Below are 19,847 nucleotides of genomic sequence, written 5' to 3'. Positions count from 1 at the left end.
GGTTAGGGGCTCTGATCTGCTTTCTAACATGATCCCTCTGCTATTGTGTGGAGAACAGGCTCTAAGGAAGCAAGGGCAGAAGCCGGGAGACCCGCAGGAGGCTCCTGCAGTCATCCAGGGACCCATCCGGTGGCCAGGTGAGGGGCACCGGCGCCTGGACCAGGCTGTGCCTCCACATGTGGTGAAAAGTGAGCGATCGGAGGCAGGGTAGAGTTTGCAGTTAGAGATGACCCGGTTTGCTGGCAAACTGGGGCTGGGGTGTAAAAGAGAGGAGTAAGGGGGAGAACCTGGAAGGATGGAATGGCCACTGCCTGGGACGGGGGCGGGGGGTGGGTCTGGAGGAAAGGAGGCAGAGCTGCATGCTGGACCAGTGGGGTCCGAGGTGCTCGTAGACTTCCTGGCGGAGGGCAAGCCCCAGTAACAGTGGACCTCGGGGAGGGACCCAGGCTGGACAGGCACATTTGGGAGTCATCAGGGTATAAAGGACATTTAAAGCCAGGGGCACTGGATGAGACCCTGAAAGAAGTGGGCGGAGCAGGGAGAAGGAGAGCCCCTCCACCAGCGAAAGACAGGGAAGAGAGGCAGCAGGTATGAGCCAGGGGAAGAGAAATGCAGGGCCCCCTGGAAGCCAAGGGAGGAAAGGGTTTCGAGGAGGAGGGAGTGCGGTGCCTGGTCAAGTGTTGCTGATGGGTGGGAGGCAATGAGGACTGGAGACTGGCCATCGGGTCTAGCAAGCTGACGATTGGCAACCTTGGTAAGTGTCCTTGGAGAGGGGGGTGCAGGGGAGCCAGATGGGAAAGGTGCATGAGGGACTAGGGGTGCAGAATTGGAGACAACTCTTTCAAGGAGTTTGCTGCAAAGGGGAGCAGAGAAGTGGGGGGCACCAGCGGGATTTGGTGCGGGAGCAAGGAGTGTGCTTGTACAGGGATGGGCCACTGCTGGAGCCCGGCCCCTGTGCTGGAGGACAGCCGCCTTTGGAAGGGCAGGGACGGTTCACCCGTGGGGATGGGGCGGGAGGGCAGATCCCATGGGTGCATCTGGAAAGGCGTGTGGTCAACATCCATGGGGCTTCTCTTCTGAGAGGTTCCATTTGTCCATTGAAGCAGGAGGCAAAGTGTGTGTGTGCGTGTGCGTGTGCGTGTGTGTGTGTGTGTGTGTGTGTGTGTGTGTGTGTGTGTGTAGGGGGGAGGTTTGGGAATGAACTGTCAGCCAGGAGAGCAGGAGGGGGAAAGTATGAGGAAAATGCAGTCAGGCAGTATTAAGGGCTCCCACCACAAGTAGAATGTACCCCGGGGCCCCAGGCCTACCCGCGTGGTGGGGGGAAGCCAGCCACCGCCCCCACCTCTCCTCTCCTGGGCCCTTTTGTGGGTCAGACTGCCAGTCATTGACTCCTCACCTGGGGCTTCTCCTGCACCCATAGACTGGGCCCCTTGTCTCTCCCCGCTTCCAGACGCATCTCTTTGCCCAGTGCCCGGTACCCAGAGCACAGCCTGAGCCTGGGCAGGAGGAATCCTTCAAACAGCTCCTAAAGGGCCGCCTTTACCCTAAATCCCTTTGGGGGTTCAGGAGTTGGCTTCCCCCAGCCGAGGCTTTGCAGCGCTCACCCCCCCGGGTCCTCAGCCCCATGGAGCACCCACTCCCTGAGGGGTGATTCACTCCTGGAGCTTAATCAGGAGAAATAAGACTCCGCAAAGAAAGACAATTGGCAGTCGAGTTCCTGGCCCTCCAGCCTGACACTGTGGTTTACCCTGAAGACTAATTATCTGGCTGCCTAAGGAGGCCATGGTGGCCCTGTGCTATTTGGGGTGCTGGCTTCGTGCCGGTGGTGAAATGTGCACAGCTTCCACCCCTTGTACCCACATTGCTCTTGGCTCTGAGGCTCCAAGCAGATCCGCGGTCCCCTCTGAGTCAAGGCAGGCCTGGGCTTCCTAACAGCATCGGCCCAGGGGCTGATTCCAGACATCCCCTACCCCGACGCCCTCCGGAGCTGGGCCTAGGATCAACCTGATGATGCTCCATAGTGGGTCCCCATTCCTTTCAGGGGGCCTGAAATGCCACCACGAGATTTAGCCAGTACAAATATTTATGGAAAGGCTCTGATCCCCTGGGCAAGGTGCATTGTCTCCACTCTGGCTCCCCAGGCCCGCGGCTTCCTCTGTCCTAGCCCATGCCAGGCTTTCTGGTGAGGGCAGGGCCTCTCTCCAGAGCCTGGCCCAGAGCCTGGCACACAGAGGGTGCCTGGTACTGAATGCATGAATAAATGCATGAGGGAATGAGTCTTCCACAATGTAGGGGAGTGTTTCCATCGGCACCAGAGGTTTATCCGTTCCTTCCTATTGCCAAGAGCTGAAGGAATGAGGTACACTCTCCATCGGTTTCAGAGGAGGACATAGCAGGTGCTCAAGAGTGTTTATTGAATGAATGAATGAGTCCATGCATGCATCAGTGAAAGAATGGAAGGAGAGACAAATGGACCCAGAACATGGGCCAGGGGCTCCTGAGACTCCAGGGGACTAGTTGAGGGCTGTGATACCAGAGGGGGGAGGCCGGACTTCGGGACAAGGGAGGGGCCACGACCTGCCTGCTCTGGACACCGTTTCATTGTGAGTTGGATTGTAAGTGTGCCCAAGCTGGGATATGAAAGCCAGCTCTGCACAAGGACACCCCCCTGGGTACTTGAGTCCTGTCTCTCCCTCCCTTTTTCCCCCACTCATGCTGGGGCCCTGGAGACCCAGAGGTGACAGAGCTGTGGTCCCCACCTTAGAAAAGTTCTCAGGTGGGGCTCAAGTGAGCAGAGGTGCTAACTGGTGCCAGGCACCATCGGCACCACTGGGCCTCCTCCCACAGAGCCAACTGGCTCTGAGCCCAGGGACAGCCCAGGAGGGCTGCGGGCAAGGGGAGACAATGTTTACAATCCTCCTGCTTGTTGGTTCACAAGAGCTGGGTGCTGTGAGAGCATTCCTTCCCCAGCTGGTGGGAGCTGGGGGCACTTGGCGCCAGCAAGGACCTTGCACTTCGCCTGAGCCCCGGGGCCTGGAACATAGGTGAGGTAGCTCTCCCATCTCACGGGACAGAAAGAGGACTCAGAGAAGAGGTGCCTTGCCCAAGCTCACGCAGTGTGCTGCTAGGCATTGCTGAGCCTGGACTTCTGGCCTGTCTTGCTACACCCCCACAGCCATCCCAAGTCCTCGCCAGGTGCCTCGCCCAGAAGGGCCCACTGCTTACCTACGAAATACCAGAGCAGGACCCCCACCAAGGCCAGCACAACGAGGACCAGCCACAGTGGCGTCAGGCGGAGGTAGTCCCGGACTTTTCTCTTGGAGTCCTCAGGGGCCTTGAATATCCCTGCTTTCTCCGGCTCTGCCTCCTCACCATCACCTCCGTCGCCCTGTCCCCCAGCTGCCTGGGGGGCCTCGGCCACAGGCATCCTGGTGGAGAAACAGACCGGGGTTGGAAATGGCCTGACATCTGCAAGGGAGCTTTTGCCAAAGATCAGAGGTACACAGAAGTAAGACAGCTTCCCTTCGTCTCGGACAGGAAGAGCCTAACTCCAGGAAGCGGTGATTGAGAGTGGGCTCCGAGGCAGCTCGTAGAGGAGGAAAGCAAACCTCAGAGCAGCTGGTTCCAGAGGTCAAGCAGCAGAGCCGGACCCTATCTGGCTCCAGAACCCCCACCTCTGCAGCCGCACCAGCGCCCCCATGGTCAGAGGCCAGGTGGAGGTTTCCGGGCCCGAGCCCCACGGAGATGATAGCCACAACTGGAGTACCTGGAGTACAAATGTCTGTAGACCGGCTACTCGTGTCTCTGGAGGACTAAGAGGCTAAGCCACTGGCCCAGGGACACACAGCGGGAAAGCAGGGGGTCAAGCCCAGGGGTCTGACTCCCTGCTCCTCCCACCACCCTGGGCTGCTTCCTGTTAAATGAGCTGTTAATGAACAATCAGGATTTATTAATAACTGAGTGATGCCCCTCTCAGTGCCCTGAGTCTGCATCTGCATCTTCAGACCCCATCCCCCACCCCGCGCGCACAAGGAAACTTCTGAATGTTGCTCAGCTTCTCAGGCGGGTTTTCCCCGCCGTACAGAGAAGGCCCTCCAGCCACCCACCCACTGGCAGAGCAAGGATTCTAGACCACCGAGAAGTTTCCTCTTACTGCATCCATACATGCATACAGTGGCTTTAACATACATCCCCAGATGTGTATGTGTGTCGGGGTGGGTGGGGTTTCCTTTGGGCTGTGTCTTGGGTTTTCACACAGTGGGTTTTCTGAACAAGGGGCTCCTCAGTGAAGCTCAAAGTCCTCCTGGATTCAAGGGGCCTCCTGGCTCTCCTCCCTGCTTCCCTGCTCCCTGTCGCTCCTCCTAGCATTGTTCTCAGTTAAGCGTCTCTGGCACTGAGCCACAGTGACCCTCAGTGTCCCCATCCAGTGCAAGGGAGGAGGGACTGCTTGCAATTCTCAGCTGTGCTGAGACCCCCTCCACCCCTAACCAGAGGACATCAGTACACATGGGCTAGGCCCTGCTGGCTCTCACGGGGTCACATATCCTGCAATGGTGGGGACAGCCCCGCCTGCTGCCCAAAGTGTCCACAGCATCCCTGGTGAGAAATGGGCCATGCTGATAAGCTGAGTAGGGCTAGATCAGGGAGCACCCAGGTGACAGGCCGGCTCCTTGCCCTCTCTCAGCCCAAGTCCACCCTTCTGCCAGAGTTGGCCACACCCCTGGTTTGCTCTTGAGTCTGGATCACCAAGGAGCTATTTCAGGATGACTCACAGAGCCCTGGGGACTTGGGTGCCCAGAGGTGACAAGAGTGGACGTGTGTTTCAACTGTTTTCTACACACTGTCTCATGTACACCTACAGGGACTTTGTGGAAGTAGGTTCCTTTATTATCCCCATTCTACAGATGAGGAAGTTGAGGCACAGAGAGGCTGAGCAGCTCGGCCAAGTTCTCCCAGTTGGTTAGCAGCAGAGCCAGGTTGCAAAGCCAAGCAGTGTGTCTCCAGAGTATCGCCCTGACCCCCGCTTCGTCAGGGTACTGGCGGGGAAAATGAGGCTCGGAGAAGGTCAGAGGTCTACCAGAGGAGGCGCCAAGAGGGAGCAGTCCAGGGTAGGATGTTCAGTAGGCCTCCCTTCCCTTCTTCTCCTCACCCCCCAGACCAGGCCTTCACTCCATGGATTCATCTCCTTCCTAAGCGCCCCTCACACCCATCTGGGAGGCCTGTGAGCATCTTGGAGGAGCCCATTTTTAGAAAAGCCACTGTGTAAAAACCCAGGATTAAATACAGCCCAAGGTGGGGTAGGGGAGCAGTTCACTTGGGCTCCCCATCACCTCCCACCTGGACTCCTGGGGCAGACTCCTCCCTGGGCTCCCTGTCTCTCATCTCCTCCTCCAACAAGCCCTCACTCCCTGCCCACCGCCAGCCACCCACCTGCTCAGAGTCCCCTCATGGCTCCCCTCAGAGTCCCCTGACGGCTAAGTGCCATCATGCACATCACCCTGCAGGCCTACAAAACCGCATCTTTGTGCAGCCGCACCCTCTGCCTGAGGACTGCAGGGCTTCCCCAAAGGCCCCGTGCAAGGCCACCAGCCCGGGGATGGGTCCCCAGGCCCTGGGTAGTAAGCTGCCTCCTCTCCTGGGCAGCCCTTGGTCAGATCAACAGTATGCCTGGCTTGCGTGTGTGTGTGTGCTCTTTAAAGATTTATTTGTTTGTTTGTTTGCTTATTTATTTATTTATTGAAGAAAGAGAGCACACATGGGGGTTGGGTGCAGAGAAAGAGAATCTCAAGCAGACGCCCTGCCAAGTGTGGAGCCCGACAATGGGGCTCAATCTCATGACCCTGAGATCACCGAAACCAAGAGTCGGATGCTCAACCGACTGAGCGCCCTTAGTATGCCTGGCTTTTGGCTGTTTCTCTCCTCCATAGGAAAGACAGGTCTGTGTCTTATTCACCCCTGCTTTCCCATAGAACCCAGGACAGGCAGGCCCTGCTACATAAAGGAAAGAATGAAGGGCTCGGGTCCCTGGGTCTCCAGACTCCTGGTGCAGTGCTCTCTCCTACACGTCGCCACCTCCAGGAGGCGGGACTTGGGAGGCTAGGAGCTGGGACTTGCAAGCCTCGTCCGAGTATGGAGACCTGGTTTTGGTTACTGAAACATTCCATTTTTGTCAGGCACCTGCTTGGTGCAGGCTCTGCTCTGGGCATGCGGGGGGGCACGCTGGGGGATAGGAGACCTCACTCCCATCCTCGGGGCTGATAGCCCAGCAGGAGATGGACAGTTGTGACAATTGACAGCTGTGAAGGTGACCCCCTGCTCTTGTCTTTTACTATTATACTGCCCTCCCCTGACTTGGCCAGCTCCCAGCTGACCTCTCCCTCCCCAACCCCCGTTGTTTCGAGGGTCCAGCCCATCAGAAAGTTCTGTGGCTCTACCTTCCAACTGCCCCCAGAACCCAACCCCTTCCTGGCACCTCTATGGCTCCCACCATCATCCGGGTCGCTATCATCTGTCACCTTGACTGCTGCTATATAGCCAGGTGTCTGGTCACCCTCCCTAGAGACTCCCCACACGATCACCCGAGTGGACTTTTCACCGTGTGCCCTGCTCATGGGCCCCACACGGCTCTCATCCACCCAGAACAGCGCCCAAAGCCCAGATCCCAGCCCTCAAGGGCCTAGGTGACATGGCCCTGGTCTCTCTGTCCTCTCCCACCCTCCGCCGCCGCCGCAGCCACTCCCAGCTCCTTGCCAGACCTTCCACAGGTCAAGTACGTGCCACCTCCGGGCCTTTGTGCTTGCTCTTCCCTCGGCCAGAAACGCTTTTCCTTCAGTTTGCCCCATGGCCTCCTCCTTTCCCTCCTTCACGTCTTTGCTCCAATTTCTTCGTAGCACTTCTCGCGACCTCAATTGCATGGCAGGCTTCCGTGTCCTCTGTCTGTCTCCTCTCCGGCTGTGTGCTGCCCCCCCCCCCCCCCCACGGCGGGCCTGCTCCTGTGCAGAGCTCGGCCTCCATCATTGCCGTCGAGCCGCTGAATTGCCGGGATCCCAGCTCCTTCCCCACAGCTGGAGGGTGCTGTGGGCGCGCGTGGCCTGGCCAACTTTCCCTGCTTTCCTTCTCCCCACTCCCTCTTTCCCCCTTTTGGCACCCCAGTGACACTGGACGTGTCGGCTATCCGTTCTATCAATAACGAAGGTGGGGGAAACCTGCTACGGATCAAGGGCTCTTAGCTCACTCTGCAGGAAGAGCAGCGCGTGGATGTTTCTTGCACCCTGAAACTTCTTATGCGTCACCTGGCTTTCCCACGCGCTCTTCCTTCTGCCTGGGCTGCCCTCCTCTGACTTGGTCAGCTCCCAGCTGACCCCTGCACACCTCAGCCCAGCTCCCACCTCTTCCTGGCAGTTCTCCCAGAGTGCCCAGCCACTGCCGCTCCTGAAGCGTCCTGGGCTGCCCCTGAAGCGTCCTGGGCCTCCCCCATCACCACGTGCTTCACCTTGGGGGCATTCTCTGCCCCCCTGATGGTAAGACCCTGGAAGGAGACACTGGACGTGCCTCAAGTGACATGGTGGGTGCTGCTGAAGCTTCTTCTCTGACCCGAGCACCTGGCCCCCTCCCTGGCACCTGCTCTTCCTGCTCTCTGACCACTGGAGTGTCCTCAGGCTGCCCACTGGAAGCTGAGCTCATGGGGGCGGGCCTGGACCTCCCCCTGCCTGCCAGCCCTTTGCTGGGCAATGTCGCCAACCACATTCTCCTTCAGCCTCCAGAAGCCGGGGATGTTTGCTTCCTTATCTCTATTTAATAGCTGGGGGAAATGAGGTGCTGAGAAATAAAATGACTTGCTGGGGTCATTCATCTGAGGCAGGGCAGAGCGGGGAGGAACAGAACCAGAAATCTGATCTGGGGCCATGGGGGGCAGCTTCCAGTGAGACTCCCTGGGCCTGGAGTAGATCCCTGCAACAAGCTGCTTTGCGTGTGCCCAAGTGTGGGGCTGTGTGCATGGAAATCCCTTCCGCAAACACAAATACGTTACAAACGCATACATAGGTGTGCACAGATGGAGACACATTGAGGTACCCATACATCTGTGTGACCCACAAACTCATGGATGCATTGCTCACACTTTCCACATGTGTGCATGTGCGCGAGTGTGTGCACACTCACTCACACACACACACGCACACGTACTCACGCATGCATGCAGAGCCAGGGGCATTCAACTCTGAGCCTGGGAGCTAAGGATCCCCTGTTCAGCCCGGCGTCAGGCTCTGGGCCTGGCTCCCACACCAGGAAGCCCAGGGAGGTGTGAGGGTACGGAGGGGGGCACGTCCAATCTTGCAGAGTGAGGGTGCGGTGCTCAGCCTGGCAAATTGCGCCTCTCCTCCGCCCAGTCCCTGCTCCAGAGTCCACCAGCCCCACCTGGACCCAGGCCTCCCAGCACCCAAAGCCCGTAACCCTTCCACTGCCCCCATGCCTCTCCACACACCTGGCCTCACGGCACCCTGTCCTGCCTCAAGCCCGGCTCTGTGGACCCCTCCGCTTCTGCTTACCCAGTCACTCTCTGGCCCATGAGGCCCTGTAGACCTGGGCAGATGGCTCCAGCCCCAGGGAGCCAGGCCTGGCTCTCCAAATGGACACAGTCACCGGGTCATTCTTGGATCCAGGTCCCCTGTTCTGGAGGCCTCCGCTTACCTTTGGGAGTGGCAGGTGGGTGCCGGGTCGGCACGCAGGCCCCAGAGCCTCTGTTTGTCCAGGCCAAGGTCTCCCTACCCCCACCCAGCCAGCCTGGGCTGGATCAATGGCCCAGAGCCATGGCCAGGGTGTCTGGCCCTTGTCCCCTGTGGCCTGTGGCCCCAGGATCCATGGGCCTTCTGCCGGGTTCAGGCCGGCACTGTGACTGAGCACAGGTAAACAGGCTGAGGCAGGAGCCAGGCAGTGCCCGCCCCACCCCACCCCGCCCCGTGGGCACCCCAGAGGCTGGCGGGCAGGTGCAGGAGATCGGAGCTCTCCCCTGAGGCCTGTTGCCTGGTGACGTTCCTGCCTGGTTACAGCCCCTGGTCCCCTAGAGCATGAGGTGGGGGTGGCTGAGGACCGAGGTGGGGGGCTGTGCAGAGGGGCCTGTGCCGTGGGGCAGGGGCTCATGAGGGTCTCCTTACCGAGACTGGTGAGACCAGAGGGGCCAGTGGCCAGAGAGAGAACAGGAGGCCCACGTGGTCCAGGGACAGAAAAGGAGAAAGTGCGATGGGGGTGGGGTTTGATGCTATTTTCTGATCCGATGGAAGTTATTTGAATTACTATATGATTCTCTAGAGCTGTGCTCCCCATTTTGATGGCCACTGGCCACATGTGGCTTTTGGGTCCCTGGGATGCCGCCAGTCTGACCCGAGATATGCTTTGTGGGTAAGATATACACCAGGTCTCAAAGACTTAGTGCAAACAAAGAATGTAAGCTAGCTCAACAAGAATTTTTCATGATGGTGACATGTCGAAATGATAGCATGGGGGCTATATTGGGTTCAATAAAAACATCACTAAAAGTCAAAACACCTGCTTCTCTTTATATTTTGTAGCGTGGCTACCAGACCACTGAGCTCACAAGTGTGGCTCACATTCCAGCGCTAGTGAGCGGAGCCGCAGTGGACATGGAGGGGCTGACCCCAGTGGCTCTGAAGCATGTGCTGTAAGCCGGGGTTTCCTGGTGTGTACCCCACGAGGGGGTTGCCCACCTGGAACCCTGTGTGCTGTGTTATGTGGGTCCCAGGGTGTGTGTGAGTGTGAAGTAGGATGATGTGTGTGGAGCGTGAGATGTGTATGTGGAGCGTAAAGGGGTGTGAGGTGTGAGTATGGAGTGAGGGATGTGTGTGAGGAGGGGGAGGTGTGTGAGCGTGGAGTGTGTGAGTGTGGAGTGGGGGTGTCCAGCATGTCTGGGCCACGTAGCCATGTGCCCCGAGGAGCAGGCAGGGTTGAGGACAGCTGCAAGGGTGAGGGGTGCTCCTTCAAGTGCTCTTACGGGCCTGCCGCAGGCGTGCGTGCATGCGTCATGTGCCTGTGTGTGTGTGTGTGTGTGTGTGTGTGTGTGAGGGGGGGAGAGAGAGAGAGAGAGAGAGAGAGAGATCCTCTCCTGGGGTGTGTCCGTCAAGAGTGGGTGTCCGAGCGCGGGGGTCTGGGCACAATTTCTTTTTTTTTTTTTTTAAGATTTTTTATTTATTTGACAGAGAGAACACAAGCAGAGGGAGAGAGAGGGAGAAGCAGGCTCCCTGCTGAGCAAGGAGCCCGATGTGGGACTCGATCCCAGGACCCTGGGATCATGACCCGGGCCGAAGGCAGCCGCTTAACCGACTGAGCCACCCAGGCATCCCTGGGCACAATTTCTGTACCGCGTGCTAGCTGCAGAGGGGCTGGCCCGGGGAACCTGGGCGGGGGACACCTTCCTTCACTTCTCCTGTTCCTCAGGCCTGCCCTGAGGGGACCCTGGGACTGAGGCCCCCAGCCTTGCCCCCGCCGCCCCCGCCCCGGGCAATATTCCCTCCTCCCTCCATCCTCCCCTCCTCCCGGGCCCCGCCACCCCCCTGCAAGCTTTCCAAGGCGGACGGGATTTGGTCAGGGGCAGGGGGCGAAGAGACCCGAGCCCTGTCTCCGTACCGCATCCTGTCCCTCAGGAGGCAAAGTGGCCCAGGCCCTGGACTGGGCAGGCTAGAAGCCGGACAGTCTGTAAAGCAGAAGATCTTGCGCAATCGAGGTCCTCTGTACTTGGCGGCCACCGGGCCATTGATCGGCCAGAGCCTTGGGGGGAGGGGCTAACACGGGAGGGGGGCAGCAAAGTGCTGAGGGGGCTGTTTGAAAGCAAGGGTGCAAGGGGCGATGGCGCCAACTCCCCGAGAGCTCAGGGAGCCGTGGGCCGGGGGGGACAGCCTCCCACCCAGTCAGGGCTTCCCTCTGTCAGTGGACAACCACGTGCCCTGGACGCCCTTTTCCCCGTGGCAGAGGGACGCGTGCACACAGAGACAGCACGAAAGCTTCAATGCCCGAGGCAGTCTGCATGTCACCTTAACCCTGGGCCCCCTTGGGCTCTAGGGACAGAGAAGCTCCCTGGAGGCCTGGTCAGTGAGGCTTCGAGGCCCGGGCGCACAGCAGGCTTGAGCCAGCAGGACCGGGAAGGACAGGCCTCAGTGGACCCACCACACTGAGGTGACCAGGATCCAGCCAGAGGCTGGAGAGTTAGAGGCCTTGGCTGGAGTCCCCTGCCTCCCCCTGTTAGTGACCCAGCAAGGCACGTCGCCTCCCCAAGCTGCCATCTTGTCAGATGCGGACGGGGGATGATAAAGCTCGGTTGTTGGAGACAGGAAAAGATGGAAGGGAATATAAATTGCAGGAGTTGTGCCCTGTACCCCGGAGGCCTCTCTTTTAATCCCAGGGGTGAGTGGAATTGGAAGTGGGGGCAGCCTGCTGTCCTCCGTCTCACACCCCTGCAGCCTCATGGTAACGGCCCTCAGGTCCTGGCTGATGCTGTGGAGGGCATCACCGTAAGGCCAGGCCCTATGCCCAGCGCTTCGCGGGCTATTCCATTTACTTCCTCTTTTTTTCTTAATATTTTATTTATTTATTCCAGAGAGAGAGAGAGAAAGAGAGAGAGGAGGAGGAGGAGGAGAAGGAGAGGGACAAGCCGACTCCGTGCTGAGCGCGGAGCCCCACGTGGGGCTTGATCCTGGGACCCCCGAGAGCACCACCTGAGCCGAAACCGAGAGTTGGTCGCTCAACTGACTGCGCCACCCAGGCACCCCTGTTGCATTTACTTCTCACAACAGCATTTTTAACCCAAATTTGCAGAGACCTCGGCCCTGGTGAAATGTAACTCCCAACTACTGTGCCAGACGCTGGGGACAGGGACATGAAGGAGACACATCTGACTTCTGTCCAACGGAGCTGGATGTTCTACAAAAGTTCTCGGCTTGAAAAGAAAACGGTCGGACATTCAACATCCCACTCCGAATGCCCAGCTCCAAATCCATAGGTGGCCATCCTAACCTCCAGCGTCTCTGGATGGGAACTTACTTGGAATTAGGGTTATAATTAGTTAAGATGAGGTCATAGTGGAGTAGTGGAGTCGGGGTCTGCCTGATGTCCTCCGAAAAAGGGGAAACGCGGAGACAGACACACACAGGGGGAGTTCCGGGTAGAGATGAAGGCAGAGATCAGGGTGATGTGTGCACTGGCCAGGGAGAGCCAAAGATAGCCAGCTAACCCCCGGAGAGTAGGAAAGAGACATGGGTCTTCCTCCCAGCCCCCAGAAAGAACCAATACCTCGATCTTGGACTTCCGGCCTCCAATCTGGGAGACAATGAATTTCTGTTGTGTGAGCCGCTTGGTTTGCGATCTTTGTTGCACAGCCCCACAAACGAACACAGTGCTTAATGAAATGGCTTTGGATCAATGCCCGCTTCTTGGTCCCGCCCCCTCCCAGGGCCCTGCATACAGCAGGTGCTCACAACTGCCCACGACTCGGGGCCTTCGGGCAGTGGCATGTCTGAAGCCATGGAGTGGAAATGAGGGGGGCAGCTCAGGCACGGAGGTCTCTCACTCCCTGCTGTCCCATCCTTAGACTAGGAGCTCCATGAAGATAAAGGCTTAGTCTGCCTCGACCCTGCCGGATGCCAGCCCGGCACACGGGACGGACAGACACGCACTTGCTGAGTGAGCAAATGATAGTTCCTGTCACCTCTCGCGATGACAATACGATCAGTCCTTTGAGCCCCGGGCCCCGAGCTGGACCCTTCACAGTGATGCTTCAAGTCCAGGATTGGGGGTGGCGAATACATGTCTCCGATCCGCAGAGAAGGAGACTGGGGCTCTGGGAGGAGAGGTTGACTTGCCCCGGGTCCCACAGCGCAGGGGCTCTGGCCCGATCCCTCTGATGGGAGGTGTGTCCTATGCCTGGGCTGCCACGAGGAATTACCATAACCTGGGCTTAAAACAACAGAAATGCATTGTCTCACAGCTCTGGAGGCCAAGATCAAATGTCAGAGGTCTGTGCTCTCTCTGGAGGCTCTAGGAAAGTTTCCTTCCTTGCCTCTTCCTGGCTTTTGGGGATTGCTAGCAACCCTTGGCGTGTCTTGGCTGGTAGAAGCATCCTTCCAGTCTCTGCCTCCCTCCTCATGTGGTCTCTTCCCTGTGTGTCTGGGTCTCTGTGCCCAATATCCCTCTACTTTTAAGGACACCAATCTTATTGGACTGAGGGGCCACCCTAATCCAGCATGACCTCATCTTAACTTGCTTCCATCTGCAAAGGGCTTGTGTCCAAATAAGGTCACGTTCACAAGTTCCAGGTGGACATGAAAATGTGTGTGTGTCGGGGGGGGGGGGGGGGGGGCGGGGGTAACACTATTCAATCCAGCGCAGGAAGCGATGGTTCTGTGCTACTGTTCCAGTGGGGATCAGCCTGGGAGACAATGGGAAGGCCACCCCTCTCAGTCAGCCTGTGCAGTGGGTCAGCCATGCCTCAGGGTTCAAGGCTGGGGTTGAGGGTGGAGTTGGGAGTCTAGCCCTCCCTGGAGGAGGTCTTCTGCTGGCCGAGCCTCTCTCTGAATCCCTTTGAGGAAATGCAGGCTCACAGGCCCAGGGGCTGCGGTGGGGGCTGAGGGGCCGGTCTCCATGTGCCCCTACCAGATGCTGCCTGAACAGGTGTTTGGGAAGACCGAACTGCCCTAAGCTCCAAGTAATGAATTAGTTCCCGAGCACTGTCCTAACAAGGTACAGCCAATCGGGTGGTTTAAAACAGCAGAAATTTATTCTCTCACCACTCTGGAGGCTAGAAGTCCAAGATCAAGGTGTCGGCAGGACCAGGCTCTCTCTGAAGGCTCCAAGGGAGGATGGCTCCTGCCTCCTCCTAGCTTTGGAGGTTGCTGGCAATCCTGGACATTCGTTCAATCTCTGCCTCTGATGTCACATGGCCTTGTCCCCGTGTGTGTCTGTCTCGGAGTCTCTTCTTTCGTATAAGGACACCAGTTAATATCGGATTAGGACCCACCTAATGACCTGATTTACATCCGTAAAGACCCTTATTTCCAAATGAGGTCACATTCCTAGGTACCAGGACTTCAACATATCTTTTAGGGGCCACAGTTCAAGGGGAAGAGGGGTGGGAACAGGCGGGTTATTGACAATGCCACGGATGCCGTTCCAAAGGTTCATGTAACCCTGAGTCCTCACATCGCTTCTGAAGCGTGTTGCGTCTCCACGCCTGAGCTACTACCGCCGTCGCTCTCCTCCCACAGAAACACAGCTTTAACCTGCCTCTTTTCCCTCCCGTGCCTCTGGGGCCCCCCGGGCAGCCGTCCTGTGGCTGGGAGGAAAGGAAGCTCCGGGAGCTGCACACAGCTCTCCCGTTGCCTCGACCAAGACTTCAGAGGCTGCCCAGGCGGGGTCCCCGGAGGCCACCTCTGTCACCTCCGCCCAGCACGGCGACTCGCTGGCTCACTTATTAAGCAGGCGTCGGCACCCACACGGGGCTGGCCTGGGCTGGGCTCCCAGGCCACAGAAACAAACCAGGCCTGATCCCTGCTCTTGAAGGACGCCGCCCAGCCCGGGGAAGACAAGACAGCGGGACAGACGACAGACTGAGCTCTCAGTAGCAGGCAGAGGACCAGGCCCTCAGGGGTACTTAGGGGTGTTCCTTAGCGTTTCAGATCCGTCCAGATGGCCTGTCATCGATTCAAGTGTGAGACCCCTCGGGAGTCACTGCCCCCGTGGCCCTACTTCCCTCAGCCGGAGGGGGATTCCAAGGGCTTCTGGGACCCTTATGGAGGCCCCGGAGACTCTGTGGCTTTGCGATACAGCTAACCAGACACAGGACTGGCCTCATCCCCTAATAAGAAAAATGGCCACTTGACCCCATTTTACAGACGAGGAAGTGAAGATTCAGAAGGCAGATGTTACTCGTTCTCATCACAAGGAGCGGGGAAGTGCTGGGATTCAAACCCAGGACCCCCTGATGTCGGAGCCCCCAGATGCCCCCCTTCTGTGTCCGTGTCCCTCCCTCCTTGACATGCCACCACGCCTGGGCCCCTCACCCCTTCTGTCCCAGCCCTGAGTCCTGGCCTCTGGCCCTTGTGGGAGGCGTGGCCCTGACCGGGCCCCCTGATGCTTTCCCAGCCAAAGGTCAGGGGAGTGGCTTCCGATCAGGGGCTTGGGGTTTGAGCGGTGCCACCTCAAGGCACAGTCGGTTGGGGACACAGAATGGAAACTCCTCCTGCATCACCCAGCCTGGCCTTCTCCACTGTGCTTCCCTCCCTGCAGTCTGGGAGCCAGAGACGCTGGTCGGGGGAGGTCAGTTGGCGAGGCTGTAGCAAGCCCGGGACCAGAACCCAAATGACTTGTTTCCCATCCTGTGCTCCTCCCCGGACTCTGCCCCAAAATAAAATTTTAAGAATAAAATAAAAGGACGGGCAGTGTCTCTATACATACAAGCCATCAGGCAGATAGTCAATAAAAATTTCCAAGGCACACAGAATCCCAAGTTTCAACATATAGGTGTACTTTTTTTTTTTTTTTTTTTTTGGTCTCAAAATGTTGTTACAGCCAAGGCTCCTCCCCTCCAGGCAGTTCCGGTTGAGGGTCCAGATCCGAGGGCACACCAGCCAAGGCTGGAGGCGCAGAAGGTTCTCCAAGGAGCCGCTTTCTTGCTGCCCTTCAGAGGAAGCATCCAGCACTGGCTCAGGGCCCCCAAGTGCCTCTCTCCTCTGGATAACTCATGTCGTCAGGGCTGCTGGTAACCCTGGTCGGGCTGTGAGAGGTCCCAGCGCCTATAGGCTCTGTCCCGTCTGCCATCCATGTTGGTTCCAATTTATATACAAGTCCAGGTTCGTAGACCTTCCCTGTAGCTCTCCTGTCCTCCCTCCCTCCCTTTCTTCTTTCCTTCCTTCCTTCCTTCGCCTGTCCACCAATATGCATATTCACTCAGCGAACATCCTGTGGCGGGTGCTGGGGTGCTGGGAGGGACTGCTGTGGGGACAGGGACCCGTGAGGGCCACCGCGGAGCATTCTAGGCCTTTTGGGTCTCTTCAAAAGCTGCGTTTATGGAACACTTAGCGTGCACCAGGCTCTGTTCCAAGCGCATTGTGTTATTAACTCACTTGATCCTTACGACAACGCCATGAGGGAGAAGGTTGGTACTCTTCTTACCCTCATTTTATAGATGAGAAGACTAAGGCAGAGTGGTTAATGACTTGCCCCAGGCCACACAGCTAGAACTCCGTGAAGCGAGGATTTAAACCGGGAGGACTTTAGCACTCATAAGGGCAGGCTTTTCACTAATTTTAAAGTGTGAGCACGTCTAGTATCGCACACAATCTCTCAGCGATCCAGTAAAACAGGAACGACCGAGATTCAGAGTTCTGTATCACAGGTGAGGACAAAGCCAAACAGGGAGTTTGGATGGGGGCACCGGAACCCTGGGCGCTCACCCTTGCATCCTACCATCTCAGGGCCACTGTTGTTGGGGGGTTGTGGGGGAGGCGGTTGGGTTGTTGATTAAACTTCACTCAGTCCCAGCGCCTGGGCCTGGCCACTGTGACAGCCCCGGGACATCCCCTTGGCTGGCTTGCTCAGAGATATTTTCCACCACCACAGTATGACACACTTGACGACACTCCCATCACAGGGCCTGGGGGGTGGGGGGGGGGGGTGGGTGGCACAGGGCTGTGGGAAAGCAAGGCCGGAAGTGCTGAGTGGGGAGAGAGATGCAGGTTCGGGGGAGAGGTACCCAGTCTACAATTCCAGGAAGCCAGGACGCAGAGGGAGGGAGGAGCTGGTGGGAGACTCATCATCTTCCTCTGTGCACCTGGCCTGCCTCATGCCATGCGCTGGCCACAGAGACCTCAGCCCGGGGCGGGGGAGTGACCGTGGAGGACACAGACTAGTAAAGGGACAGCCACACCCTCCTCTGCAGAACCAGAGTCTTCACTGGAAATACTCTGCATGGGAGGGTTCTGAAGGAATCTCCTCAACTGTGGAGGGAGAGCGACATGTTACATGGGCTTTAGCCAGAGAGGCTCAGTGACACTTCAGCTAGTTCGGGATATAGCTGGCCGAGGAGGTGGAAGGATTAGAGGGGCAGGTGGTGGGGGACAGGTGGACCAAGAAGGAGGCTGAGCAGGGATCTGAGCTCAAGGCGATGCTGCCGGGTCACAAGGGTGCAGATGGTTTCAACTACAACTGCAGTCATGGCAAGCAAGCTGCTGTGTTCATTTTTTAATTGGTTGCCAGGAAGCTTAGGATGGAATTTTGCTTATTTTTTTCCATTAATATAATCGTCCCCTGTGCAGCCCCGTGTCTGCAAAGGGCCAAAAGCTCTGTGGCCAAATGTACGGGCCCTGGAATCCCGGCTCTACCAACCATCAGCTGCATTTTTATATTTCCCTGTGCCTCAGTTTCCAAATCTGCAAAATGGGGAAACATAACACCTGCCTGGCTGGGTCTTTTCAGGTGATAAGGATAATGCTTGGTAAGTACCTGGCACAGTGTCTAAATGTAATTCTTGATCTTTTTTGAAGTCATCCAGGATGCTAATATTTAAGAGGGCAGCAATAGGTTATTCACCCTAGGATGGACGGTTTCCGCCGTAATTTGCTCAGTGGCTGTGGACCTGGCAGTTGCTTGGAGTGGGAGCTGGAAGGTAGGGAGAGAGCAGGGATACCAGATGCCTGGAGAGATGAGGAAACCATATAGTCCAAACAAATAACCCGGTCAAGAAATGGGCAGAAGACATGAACAGACATTTCTCCAAAGAAGCCCTACAAATGGCCAACCGACACATGAAAAAATACTCAATATCGCTCATCATCAGGGAAATACAAATCAAAACCACAATGAGAAACCGGTCAGAATGGCTAAAATTAACAACTCAGGAAATAATAGATGTTGGCAAGAATGTGGAGAAAAGGGAACCCTCTTACCCTGCTGATGGGAATACAAGCCGGTGCAGCCACTCTGGAAAACAGTATGGGGGTTCCTCAGAAAGTTAAAAATAGAGCCACTCTACGACCCAGTAATTGTACTACTAGGCATTTACCCAAAGGATACAAACATAGTGATTCAAAGGGGCACGTGCACCCCAATGTTTATAGCAGCAATGTCCACAATAGCCAAACTGTGGAAAGAGCCCAGCTGTCCATCGGCAGATGAACAGATAAAGAAGATGTGGTGTATATATCTGTACAATGGAATATTACTCAGCCATCAGAAAAAACGAAATCTTGCCATTTGCAACGACGTGGATGGAACTGGAGGGTATTATGCTGAGCGAAATAAGTCAGTCAGAGAAAGACAAATACCATATGATATCACTCATATGTGGAATTTAAGAAACAAAACAGATGAACATAGGGGAAGGGAAGGAAAAATAAAATAAGATGAAAACAGAGAGGGAGGCAAACCATAAAAGACTCTTAATTATGGGAAACAAACGGAGGGTTGCTGGAGGGGAGGGGGGTATGGGGATGTGGTAACAGGGTGATGGGCCTTAAGGAGGGCACATGATGTAATCAGCACTGGGTGTTATATGCAACTGATGAATCACTGGATTCTACCCCTGAAACTAATAATACACTATATATTAATGAAAGTGAACTTAAATAAATAATTAAAAAAAAAGAAACTGGAGATCTGAGAGGCTGGAAGGGCCGCTCATCTCTCCCTCCTTTTCTCTTATCACCCCTCTTCCCCACCCCACACCCTCTACCCATGCCCCCCCCCCCACCGCCATCTGCCCTGGAGGACAGATCTCCCAGGGCCCTTGGCTGCCTTGTTCCCAAATGGTGCTGCTCCTCTCCCTGCAATCTGACCCAGGCAGGACTGTCTCTGCTTCACCCTTTCCTGGCCTACCAGCTGCTCCCTCCTTACCCCGTCTCCCGAGGCACAAATTCTAATCCACCCTGGACGCGTCACACTGTAGCTTCTGGCCCATCAGTCTACCGGGTGCAAGGCGGCCCCTCATTCTGCTCACCACCAGCTCAAGTCTCTTGTCAGACATAGTGGGGACAACGGGGTTCCCTGGGCGTGCCTGCTCATAGGCCCCTCTCAGCTTTCCAGCCTCCAACACCTCAGGTTCAGTTTTCCCTGCCTGGAAAATCAGTCTGGAAAGATAAGACCTTCCGTTGTAGAAGGAACCTGAGGGATGCTCTGGTCCAGCTATGTCACCAGGCGCCAGCTATGATCAATCGGGACCTGCCTACAGAATCTAAAGCTGTCCTCAAACTTGACAAGGACAGCCATGATCGGTTAGCAATGTCTGCCATGTGTGGGTGCAATTGATTAGGGGATGTCTGCCACCGGTGCCCCTTTATGAATGCCAGATATTGCCATCCATGATCTGGTTCAACTATTCAGTCAAAGGCACAGAAGAAAAAAAAATTATATATATATATGATTTTTAATATAATTTATATATACAAATTATACGTATAAATTATATATAATAAGTATTTAATTAAAATATATAATCTTTATATATTTTATATATAAATTATATACATAAAATATATATAATCATTTATTAAATAATAAATATATTTATATTAAAATTATATTTATTTCATTTCATTTATATTTATTATGTATTCTGTCTATATTATTAACTTATATTATATTGAATATACATATCAATTATATTTTTATGATATTTTATTTTTATTTTCCCATGAGACCATGTCGGATGGTGCCCAGACACAGAATAAGATAAACCTGATTCTTACTAGCAAAAAAGATATTCCTTTTACAATCTTTTTGCTTTCTCACCGTTTGGTGCTGGCTGGAATGTCTTCAACAGTTTCCCAACACTTGCTTAGCTCCCCTTTAAA

General features: G+C 55.9%; 1 protein-coding gene across 4 annotated transcripts in view; it reads right to left on the bottom strand.

Annotated features, from left to right (window-relative positions):
- The window catches only part of TMPRSS6 (transmembrane serine protease 6), a 37,944-nt gene extending 29,089 nt beyond the window's left edge, over positions 1-8,855 (bottom strand). For 3 of the 4 annotated variants that reach the window (XM_027594653.2, XM_027594654.2, XM_027594650.2), the window contains exons 1-2: positions 8,547-8,679; positions 3,226-3,428 (exon numbers count right to left, since the gene is read on the bottom strand). In XM_027594653.2, coding sequence (XP_027450454.2) covers positions 3,226-3,428; positions 8,547-8,566 — 223 coding nt within the window. In that variant the 5' untranslated portion in view covers positions 8,567-8,679. The other variant, XM_027594651.2, reaches the window with a different exon arrangement.
- Between the last annotated feature and the right edge of the window lie 10,992 nt (positions 8,856-19,847).

Source organism: Zalophus californianus, chromosome 9, assembly GCF_009762305.2.
Source record: "Zalophus californianus isolate mZalCal1 chromosome 9, mZalCal1.pri.v2, whole genome shotgun sequence".
NCBI lineage: Eukaryota > Metazoa > Chordata > Mammalia > Carnivora > Otariidae > Zalophus > Zalophus californianus.
The sequence above is the reverse complement of the archived record's forward strand: the minus strand, read 5'-3'. Positions and strand labels throughout refer to the sequence as shown.